The sequence below is a fragment of the Schistocerca americana genome, chromosome 1 (genome assembly GCF_021461395.2).
Source record: "Schistocerca americana isolate TAMUIC-IGC-003095 chromosome 1, iqSchAmer2.1, whole genome shotgun sequence".
Taxonomy (NCBI): Eukaryota; Metazoa; Arthropoda; class Insecta; order Orthoptera; family Acrididae; genus Schistocerca; species Schistocerca americana.
Genome location: NC_060119.1, coordinates 248,606,840 through 248,619,117, shown reverse-complemented (window position 1 = coordinate 248,619,117; position 12,278 = coordinate 248,606,840). Strand labels below are relative to the sequence as shown.

Sequence of the window (12,278 nt, the reverse complement as noted above, 5' to 3'; positions counted from 1 at the left end):
TTTTGTAACAGTAAAACTGCAGATATAATCATTGTGTCATCTTTTGATACAGTATATTCACTTTAATTTTTTTCAGCTGTTTGTAAGGTCTGACAGGCTCCATAATGTAGATTCACATTTGTATGTGCACAATCTGTACTGTGGTTCTCTATCACATACTCAAAAGAAAAATATATTTGCCTTATTATGAAATTTGAGACTCAAATTCGTTTTGGCCTTACTATTTTTACCTCAGAAATATTAATACCAATATATTGTCTCCAGAATACAGAATTCATATACAACTGCATTGTGTCAGAAAGTTTTAATTCTCAAATGAACTATCTGTTAAAGCTAGCAAGCCAATCACACAGATAACAGTGCAGGTTAAAGCACTTGCTTGTGGGACATGGGAAAGTATGCTGGCCCTAGTTTGAATTTGCCTGATGAAATAGTGGTGAGGGTTGGTGTGCTAACAAACCTGGATGTGGTTTTTAAATGGTTTCCCACATCCCACTAGGTGAATTCCACACTGGCACCTATGTGCTGCCTCAGATACATGCTACGCAAATGTTTAGGAAAGTTTCCCAAACTTGCACATAGAATTTACTCTAGAGGTACTATTTCCATCTAGGCACACTAATTCCACACTACTGGGTGAATAGGAGGCTGATAACCTTAGATGTTCAGTCTCTTTAAATATGCAAGTAGCAGCAACTAGTACGCCAGCTTTGATAAATAATTATAATTAATTATACTGATAATGGACAGCTATAAACAAATTTTTTGGATACAGTAATTTTGAATGATGAAAAAATTAAATTTTTTCTTAACATTATTAAATTAAGTAGTCTTCCCTGATTGCACTGATATATATTGTATTTTGTTTGGGATGCGAAATGACAGCTATGCACTAAATTTTACAGTTTCGGTTGTGGCCAAATGAAAAGGAGATTACGGTTTATGTAAAGATATTTTAATAACAACATTACAACTACAGTTCATGTGGAACAGTACAACTATACAAAACTGCCACTGATATTGTTACACTGATCCCAGCATGGAGGAAGAGAGTGACTGGCTTCAATGTAGAAATTTCGGAGTTGCTGATGGATTGAGTTTTCCACCATGTCCTGCCCTTCCTTGCCAAAGGTGAACCTCTGACCTTTCACAGATTGTTTTAAGAGGCTGATAATATGTGAGTCCTAAGGGAAGATATCAGAGCTCCCATCAAAATTTGTTAAGGAGCTCAAGGGTTTTCTTGGCCTCACATCCCACCTCATAATGGTGATGCCAACAGAATATAGTGAACCATGCGAGAACTGCTTCCATACAACTCTTTCATCTTGCAATAAATTTGTGAAGTATGCTTTCCCTTATGCATGTGATTAAATTGGGTAACCACTCTTTGTTCTGATTGAGAAGAATTTGTCACGCAACAAACTGTGGAAACTACTCTCCAGAATTGAGGAAATTGCTATGAAGCCAACTGGGAATACCACCACACCATTTCTTAGTAAAAACACTCACACCACTGGGATTATACACAATGCTGCCACAGCAGAGGTCTTCTTTTCAAATGGGCTTACCTCATATATGTTGCTAACACTGCTGATTTCCAGCACCAGTAAATTATCATCTCTGCTGCTTCTTATTTTGGGTTTGGTGAAGTGTTCTGTTTACATCCTACTGAAAGTTTGCGGTAAAAGTGCTACAGATTTCTGCAGGTGTATATATTTATTAGTGTGCAGTAAATATTTGCAATGCCACACATGAAGAGGTATGCTAAAATAAAATTACAAAATTACAAAATAAAATTACAAACAAAGCAGTCCACACTGTTGAGAGGATCCTGTGTATCAGTTCCCCAGGGATGAAAGTCACACATGGCTCCCCTTCTGCTAATTCCAATTTTTATGTTAACAATAATGCTGATTGTAGTGGGTGCCAAACCCCTCCTAATACTTCGTTGTTCAGTTAATTCCAGGCAATCTACACAGTCATATTTTTTACATTTCACCACTTATGTTTTCAAAGAAGAAGCTTAAATAATTGATTATGCAATTGTATCACAATACCCTCTGTATTTTACACATTATGATGATGTAAGTGTAGGATATTACTGCTAGGCAGATATAATTCTTTTTAAGCAATTATTTATTCATTTGTGTTAAATGTATTTATTTTTCTAGTAACCTCATAGAACAAAAAGGAATGTAATAATTATTTTTATTGAATTATGTGGATATAAATATAATTAATGTACATTCACATAAGATGCAAGAAGTGCTAACTGGAATGCCAACAGGAAGCTTGAAGATGAAAACTGCAGCACGATGTAGGCTACATAAACATTCTGAGACACATTTTAATATGACTCAAACCTTCATTCACAATTTCCCGCAAGTTGTAGTTTTCAAAATCTCAGTATGTATATATTCTTAAGTTTATAAAGTATAATAGAGGGAAAAATTCCATGTGGGAAAAATATATGTGTGGATGGATATGTGTGGATGGATATGTGTGTGTGTGCGAGTGTATACCCGTCCTTTTTTCCCCCTAAGGTAAGTCTTTCCGCTCCCGGGATTGGAATGACTCCTTACCCTCTCCCTTAAAACCCAAATCCTTTTGTCTTTCCCTCTCCTTCCCTCTTTACTGACGAGGCAACCGTTGGTTGCGAAAGCTAGAATTTTGTGTGTGTGTTTGTGTTTGTTTGTGTGTCTATCGACCTGCCAGTGCTTTCGTTCGGTAAGTCACATCATCTTTATTAAGTTTATAAAGTATTGCACAAATTTTCTTCTGTAATTTGTCATTGTCTATGGCTATCTTGCAGATCCAAAATTAAAAGCAGTTGCAACTAAATTACAGAGAAATAAAATTTGCAGTTATGAGAAATATTTTAAAAATTAAAAAAATATTTTTTTCTAGTTAACATACTTAATGTGCAGAATTAAATAGGTCTAGTAACTCAGCCATCATGTCATGCATATATGGTGATTATTTGGTCGCCTTCATATGTGTATTATTGGATTACATCGTACGTGAGTTTGACAGAACACTTTAGAATATCTTTTTTATTATTAGTTCATATAAATATCAATGCATCCTACATTAGTTTTTATAAACATTAATGCATCCTAAATTGTTCAAAATACTTACAAATTGTTTAGAAAGTATCATGCATTAGATGTGATAAATTACAAAACTGTAAAGAATATACATAAGAAATAGTGCTTGAAAGAAAATGGCACTATTTTTCACATAATATGCAGCCAAAAAGTACTCTGTGTCCTTAAGACATATATCATACCTACAGACATTTTTCTTTCTCGTATTTCCAACGTAGCACACTAGAGGTGGCTCATGTCTCTCTTAATTGAAATACAATTTAGAAATAAAACAATATTATCATACTCACAACAATGGTAAATGACAAGGTACAAAAATATGTGACATACCTTGGGTTCTGTAGACAACAACAGCAACTGTGATGTGTATTTGCTTCTGATAAACACTAGGTGACGACGATATACTATAGAACCGTGGCTGCAGAGGTGTCAACTGTGCTACTAACAAAGCAGCAGAAGGCCGCACAGATGGAAACTCTTCTAAGACCTCCAAAAGGTGAGGAAACCTCCAATGCCTCCAGTCTTCATAAGCTGCTGGTTCCTGTAATGAACAAATTCATTTTTCAAATAAAGCATAAATATATCTGTGGAAGTTTCCAGAATGAGGTTCGCCAAGGCTTGAACTTTTCTTTTTCTCTTCTCAAGCAGAAAATCTGTGAAATTATACAATTACATGGCCTAAAAAATTAAAACATTTACAGGGATCTGATGTTGTCGTAGTTCTGTTTCACTTAACTATCTCATTGTGCTTGTGTGCTATAGCTTGGTTCAAGACCCAAGGTATACACGTTAACATGCTGTGTACAAGAAACAAATGGCAGATATAAAAGTGATATTGAGACTATGACAGGTAAAAATGAATAAAAACACACACACACACACACACACACACACACACACACACACACACACACACACCACACACACACACACACACACACACACACACACACACACACACACACACACATCTAGATGCCGGTATTAAATTTTTAAGCTGAACTTCAGAAAAATACAGATTCAGTTTGCCACAATACATTCAAGTCCTACTCTGACCTTCAACTCTATAAAAATTGTATATCTCTGCTGTTATAACTTTTTAAAAATTTCTTCCTGAATATTATCATCAATAAAAATGCAGCTAAAAGCGAAGAGTACTGTGTGAGTTCCACTTAAGGCTTATCATATTTTCACAGCTTATTGTACTTTCTTCCTTTTATTCTCAATTTAAACTTCTCCATTTCATTTCTTTTTTGGTTTTTCACTTCTGGTATCAATATTTTTTCCAGCCAGTTTTTCCCTCTTTGTTTTTATCTCTGATATTCTCCTTTTCACTTGTCATTGTTTGTTGATTTCTGTCATAGTCACATACCAATTAATGTACCAAATCAGATGGAATGTTGCTATTTCACTGTAAACAATGGTCTAAACTTTTGCACAGTCATCATTCTATTTAGTAATTAAATGGAAGATACAGACTTACTGATATGTGTTTACACTGCCCATGTCCAGTACACTTGCCTTGGGGAGGGAAGCGACTGATAATGCAGCCCAGTCATGTGAAATTCTGCAGCAGCCCAATATAAGGCTGCCTGGAAACAATGCACATGCACAAGCAAGTGTGTGTGTGTGTGTGTGTGTGTGTGTGTGTGTGTGTGTGTGTGTGTGTGTTTTTGCGTGTGCCTGTTGACAAATTAATGCTTCAGCTTTTTAGTGAGTGATCTCCTTTACTCCTAAAGTATTTGGATTTGACCAGAACTTTTGTGCATAATGAAAATAATACAGGGAAATGGTAAAATAAAAAGTTTAGTAGCTCACAAATTATAAATTAAAAATTAGTCCTAATAGTTACACAAACACAGTACAATAAGAACATCATTTGCAGTAAGCCAGTTGCTCTGCATTATAGATTTAAATAATATTTGTTGCATACATGTTGGCACGAGAAGAGATTGACTATGTTCTTACCCTCACATAGCAACATCTTTTATAATTATTTTGAGCTCCTTAATTGCCTTGTACACTCACTCTGCAGTTTCAGTGTATTAACACTTTGTAGACCAAGGCAGAGCATAGTCAGGCAACAACTTTGTGTTAAAAAGACCGTGCCCAAATATAGGTTAGGCTGCAACTATCTCAAGCTATCTATCACTCAAAAAGTGGACTCATTGCATACGAAAATAATTTACCACCTGTCACTTGAATCATGCTGCATTATGTTTTCTAGAATTATTTCAAAAGAAACAATAGCGAATTTAACAGCTACTGCTGTGAATGGCTGAGCCAATATGATCACACTGAAATAATTTCATGCATGTTCGTGTTGAGTTTTGCAAGTGAGCAAGGTATTTTACAATCTCAAGAGGAAGAAATTGCCCAATAACCCATATCACACTTTTTTGGGAAGGATAATTATACTTCGTGTCATCAGTTACATATGTGACAGCAAAACTTTAAACAACAGAATAAATTGACAGCTTCCTAGGCCTGATGTTCTTCTCTAAATGGCTGGTGTTAAGCAGTAACAAATTAGTGTCTGTATTAATTTTTTTTTAAATGTCTTACAGTGGCAAGAAGGTTCAAACGTCTCTTGTCCTCTGGATCACTGGCTATGGAAGCAAAATGCTGCAACAAATCTGGTGTTGGTGGTGTAGTGATATCCAAAAATCGTGTGAAAAGTGTCCTCAGGGAACACGGTGGGAGGCGTTCATGAGGTTCCCAGTTTTTGAGAACACCTGAAAAAAAGAGAAAGTTGTCACAAAATTTTTTGTTTTGTTTTGTTTTGTTTGGTGCTCCCTAGACTGCAAGAGGGAGAACATATTTCTCGAATAATGAATTTCACTTAATCAAGTAGGACACACAGAAAACAGAATCAAATGAAAATGTGTTATGCCACAGAATGTTACCTACAGGTTCTGTATTTGGAGTGTAGCATATCTGGTTCATCTTTAATTTATTATGCTGGTTCCACTCCTGCTTTTTTACATATACATAGTAAGGAAAACAATGACAGGAGTAACCTAAAGATTGAATATTGTATAATTTGTCTAATGAATAGCTGAAAGATGTGGATTGGTAGGAAGGATATCAGGAAGGGCTTGATGATGCATAATAGAAGCATAATGGTGGAAAAGAAAAGTGGATATGTTCCACTGTGGATAAGGACTACATATTACATGTCACATGGAAGACATACTTGTGGAGTAGGTGTAAGGTCTTGGCAATACATTTAGCACATTTAAAGAGGAATTGTTCATCAAAGTAAATCTGGAGGTTTGGTGGCTATTAAAGTGGAGGTGTAAATCAGATTCCAACAATAATTACTTGCAGAAGTTCTACACTATTTAAAATTTATACAGTATACACAGGATGTCTCAGGATGCGTGCCCATGCAGTCCACCAGTGCAGTGTTTATATCTGGCATCAGCGGCGGCTGGGCTAATAAGTACACCACTACTGCCCACAGCCAGCACCATGGCTGGCAAATACAAACATGTTGGGGGACATTGTCTACTTGTATCTTCTCTGTTGTATGTAAACATTATCAAGACAGACCAGTTCCGTGCCAGTGTGCATTCAGTTGTCAGTGATAGGATTCAGTACTTGGATCATTGATTGTGTATTAATGTTTCTCTAACTTTGTCATGATTCAGCATGCCATTATCAGCCATCATAATTTTTGTGTATATAATTATTGTCAATAAAGAATGTAGATACAGTACAATGTTATTAGTTACTGAGATCACATTTTGATTTGTTACTGAGATGCAGCTGTTTAAAATGTAACCCAACCAAATGTCCACAGGAGGTCTTAAGCAAAGACAAATTATTAAGTTCAAAAATGATTTTCATAAACTGCACCTCCTACTTCAATGCACTCTCAAATTCTCGTGACAACATCACATGTAGCTATCCTGAGATGATCTAGGGGTTCTCTTATGAGAGCAGCATTATTCATAATCTGAGTTATCAATTTGTCTCTTGTGTTTACGTCTCTTTGTGGTCTTCACCTTTAAACCATGCCAACAATCTAATGAGACAATGTCTACAGACCTTGGTGGTCAAGAAATGTGATCATTTCTGCCAATCCATCTTACGGTGAATGTTACGTTTCAATGATGTGTCATGTGATGTGATGACTAGGATAGCCATACATGTAGCCAAAGAAGCCTCAAACAATAATGCTGGAAGCTTGTTTCCATAATGGGGCTCTGTAGGATGATGCGGTAACAAAACAGGCCCAATATACTGAAGGCTATCACACCAAACCACCAATTTACAGAGAAGTATTCTTAAAAAAGTGGCTCCATTAAGTCTTGTGGGTTTTCACTGGACCATCAATGTGAATTATCTGTGTTGCTGACACAGTCAAGAGTGAAAGTGGCATCAGTAAACAGTATTGATGGGATCGCTTGGCAATTTGCAATTAGCCAACAACAAAAATTTTAATTATCTACCGTCACCTCTTTCTTAAAGATGTTGAGGCCACCGTACATAATAAGGACAGAGGGTGTGCATATTTGATGTCCACCATATATGGTACTCGTACGTCGAACACCGATATGTGCAGAAGTTTTGTGTGTGTGTTTGTGAATGACTGTGTTCTACCAACTGAATAATGTGTGCCACTCCATACACACACTATTCATTTGCATGTTCTGATGAAATATGACTGTTGGGCACTGCACCAGACTCACACAGTTTAGTGCAAACTGAGTAAACATACTTTAATCTGGGACTCTGCAGTTACAACATGGTCTTTTGTACTCTCTACAAGCAGCAGCAGCGTTTCCATTACAAAAGCTGTATATAAATACCATTATGGTGTAAGCAATTGTAAAAGTGTTGTGGCAAGCTTAAATGATACAGTAAAATTGGCCAAAAAATTACAACCACAGTTGAGAAATTCAGTTACATAAAATGAAGCACAATTTCACAACCTGAACCTAAAAACAAAAATGGCAATTGATACAGAGACCTGCAACACCTTTAGTATTAACATTTGAAATGAAAACTTACCTCTGTAACCACACACATTTCTGTAACCAATAAAAAGTGGATACACGTCATATGAGTGTTTTATTCACATTTATCTATAATACCACCTCCTAAAATATTTGTTATTCCTCCTGAAGCGCCTTATATATTTTTCATTTGTGAAAAATTAAAGTATAAGGTGGGTGTAATTGCAAGGCATGAGATGACTGGGATAATTAACAGTGTATGAAGAAAATCTGCTAAAGGAATTCAGTTTATTACAGCAAATATCAAAAACTTAAGACAGAAAACAAGTCCTAAGCAAAGAAGGGAAATCTGAATGGTGGGAGGAGTATACAGAGGGTCTATACAAGAGAGATGTACTGAAGGCAGTATTACAGAAATGGAAGATGACACAGAAGGAGATGAGATGGGCGATATTATACTGCGAGAAGAATTTGACGGAGCACTGAAATACAAAACTCTTCACTCTGGTGTGTAAGATGTATGAGACAGATGAAATACTCTCAGACTTCAAGAAGAATATAATAATTACAATTTCAAAGAAAATAGGTGCCGACAGCTGTGTATTACTGAACTATCAATTTAATAAGTCATGGCTGCAAAACACTAACATGATTTATTTACAGAAGAATGGAAAAAATGGTAGAGACCCACCTCAGAAAAGATCAGTTTGGATTCCAGAGTAATGTAGGAACACGTGACACGATAATGACCCTACAACTTCTCCTAGAAGATAGGTTATCAAAAGGCAAACCTACATTTATAACATTTGTAGACTTACAACAAGCTTTTGACAATGTTGAGTGAAATGTTCTGCTTGAAATGCTGAAGGTAGAAGAGGTAAAATACAAGAAGGACAGGGCTATTTACTACTTGTAAAGAACCACGTGGCAGTTATAAGTGTTGAGGGGCTTGAAAGGGATGGAAGGTTGAGAAGGGAGTGAGAAAGAGTTATTCAATCCATACACTGAGCAAGCTGTGAAGGGAACCAAATAAAAATTTGGAGTAGGTTTGCTGATGACATTGTAATTCTTTCAGAGACAGCAAAGGACATGGAAGAGCAGTTGAACAGAATGGACTGTGTCTTCAAACGAGGATATAAGATGAGCGCCAACAAAAGCAAAGTAAGGATACTGGAATGTTTTTGAATTAAATCAGGTCACACTGATGGAATTAGATTGGCAAATGAGATTTAAAGTAGTAGATGAGTTTTGTTATTTGGGCAGCACAATAACTGACAATGGATGAAGTAGGACATCAAATGTAGACTGGCAATGGCAAGAAGAGTGTTTCTGAAAAAGGGAAATTTGTTAACATCTAATATAGATTTTAAGTGTCAGGAAGTATTTTCTGGAAGTATTTGTATGTAGTGTAGCCATGTATCGAAGTGAAACATGGATGATAAACAGTTTAGATGATAAGAAATAGAAGTTTTTTTAAATGTTGTGCTTCAGGAAAATGCTGAAGATTAGATGGTTAAATTGGTTACTGAATAGAACTGAGGAGAAAAGAAATTTGTGGCACAACCTGACTAGAAGAAGGAATCGGTTGATAGGACTCATTGTAATACGTCAAGGGGGTCTTCAATTTAGTACTGAAGGGAAGTGTGGGGTCTAAAAATCAAAGAAAGAGACCAAGAGATGCAACAGTATTTCAATTCAGAAGGATGTAGGGTGCAGTAGTTATTCAGAGATGAGGATGCCTGCACAGTATAGAGTAGTATAGACAGCTGCATCAAACCAGTATTCAGGATGAAGACCATAGTGAATTGCACTGTAACAATAGAATCTATGAATAATCTAGAGAAAATTAGAAGTGCCATCTGCACAAAGTTGACTCCACACCTCTTCATGAAACAGTGACATTTCTTGCCACTTTCATACACTTCTTAATGTTTGAAAACATGCATTGAAATTACTTTGGGAAGTAAATATGAATAATAATAATAATAATAATAATAATAATAATAATAATGTCACCAAAAATATTCTTCTAATGTTTCTTCTGCACATTGTATGTATGTTTGTTTCTAACAGACACACAGCACTATGTGGTATCACAATAAATATCTGAGGGAAGAATGGATGGAAAAAATTCTAGATATATAAAGGTTCATGCAAGTGGGATACTGAAGTTCACTGACAATCTTACCATTTGAAGTATGTGTCTCCTTCAACATTTGTAGTTCAATTGGCTGGTCGGGGTCAAAACTAGACTGAAGGCGTGCTAAAATACCATCAACAAGCTCACGCCTATTGCAAGGGAAAACCCCAACATGATCTCCTGGTTGGTAAGCTAGCTCACATCCTAACTGGAGAAGCATTGTTGCACGGCTGCAATCGAGAATAAAAGTTTCTGAGTTGTTGTAATGAAACATGCCACAAATACTTTACCATTAGCTTTAGTCTAATACACAGCTATGACATACTTTTTACATTACACCGTGTCTACTAAAATTACAGAGATGAAACAGCCACTAATTTGCCACACTGATTTGCGTTTGGTGAAAGATTCAGCAATGATTCCACTAGAATAATGAGAGTAATTCTTCCCATTAATTTTCCCATAAATGACATAAACACAAATTAATTACATAAATTATGGCAAATAATTCAGCCATAAATTCTCTCCTAGATCAAGTACATACAGCACTAGAATTTATTAACAATATTATGTCATAATGTCATTGGTGTTTATTAAAGTAGCCATGTATGAGATAATAAAAGATTTCATATGGGAGATTTGAGTTGCCTATGAAAACTAGCAGATGACACAATATAGTTGGATATGCTGAAATACAGGTGGAATTATACTCAGGTGCCTGGTTTCCATAAAAATGTCACATAATTTGTAAATACTCAGAATTTAAATTATGAAACTGATCTTGCAGAACTTATTAACTAGCTATATGTATGTCATGTTAATCCTGGTATCACTTTGCTATAATGAGGATTGTGTCACCTAGTTTGCAATGCACTTTTCCAGTGAATAAATGGCTATATGCAGACCATTTACATGACTGATTTGTAAAATACAAACTTTTGTCAAATTTATGAAACTGTTCTGGGTTATTATGTCACGGTCCAATGATTTAACCTTCTCAAAATCCAAATGTTTTGACTCCATTCACGGACGACATAATCATAAGAGGCTGTAATGTACTGTGCAACTGATACATATGATGATGAGACATAACAACACATCAGAAAATTTTTACTAGTTAATGACTTATTTCTAGAAGAAAAGAACAGTTCACTTTAAATACTTTACTTCAAAGCCATAAATTACACCCAGATTAAATGAACAATTACACCCAGATTAAATGAAATAACATTTAGGCAAGGAAGCATAGCATGACATTTAAAAAAAAAAATCTGTTGTGGAGTTGTTGACTGTTCATTTTGTGCTACTACTGAAGTAAAAATTTTTAGTTAAATGGTGGCATATGTTACACTTAACAAAAGATAAGTATGAGGAAAGTACAGCATGAATGGATGGCAGTTAACCTTAGTATTGCTGTTTGTCATGCTGACAGCTGCAATCTTGAATCTATGAAATGAGATGGTCAGGTGATTTGTTGAAGAAGTGGCTAATAAAGTAAGATTTTTAATATATTCTGTTTTTATAGGGCTTCTGTATTTCTTGTTTAGCACTAGACTAAACGTTCTCAGTCTAACTATAACTAAGGAGGAAAACTGACATGAAAATTACGTTTGTATTTAGTGTTATGGTTGTACAATCCACCAATCTCCAAGAACTAATTTCTATTTGTAGCAACATATACTTGTACAAAATCAGTGTAAGGGATGAGACAATAGGTGAAAGTTTGCAAAATGATCCATCACCTTAGTCTTCAAGGCAACACAGTGACAGTCTTGATGACATTTAAATCCTACAGGTGTAAATGGCGGTAGGGAAGGTGACGTGTAAAGCGTAAGTATGGGACTTGCAACAATTTCAAGTGAACTTAAAGCACATATGACTTGCTATCTGGGAAAAAACTGTAGTGGATTTAGTGCCTACCTAACATTCCTGTGGATGGGTTGGGAGCAAGCTGAGGGATGTGAACCAATTGTAAGTATAACTCTGAAACACCTGGGAAATTTCAAGCAGGAGGTTGGAATAAGGTGACAAGGAAAAATAATCAAATAGTTTATATTGCTTGCTCAA

At 35.7% G+C, this 12,278-nt stretch overlaps 1 protein-coding gene across 1 annotated transcript in view; it reads right to left on the bottom strand.

Moving 5' to 3' along the window:
* The window catches only part of LOC124555160 (nitric oxide synthase, salivary gland), a 693,873-nt gene that overhangs the window by 27,672 nt on the left and 653,923 nt on the right, over positions 1-12,278 (bottom strand). Inside the window, exons 18-20 of the mRNA XM_047129021.1 lie at positions 10,260-10,441; positions 5,673-5,842; positions 3,438-3,648 (exon numbers count right to left, since the gene is read on the bottom strand). Coding sequence (XP_046984977.1) covers positions 3,438-3,648; positions 5,673-5,842; positions 10,260-10,441 — 563 coding nt within the window. The remainder of the gene's footprint in view (positions 1-3,437; positions 3,649-5,672; positions 5,843-10,259; positions 10,442-12,278) is intronic.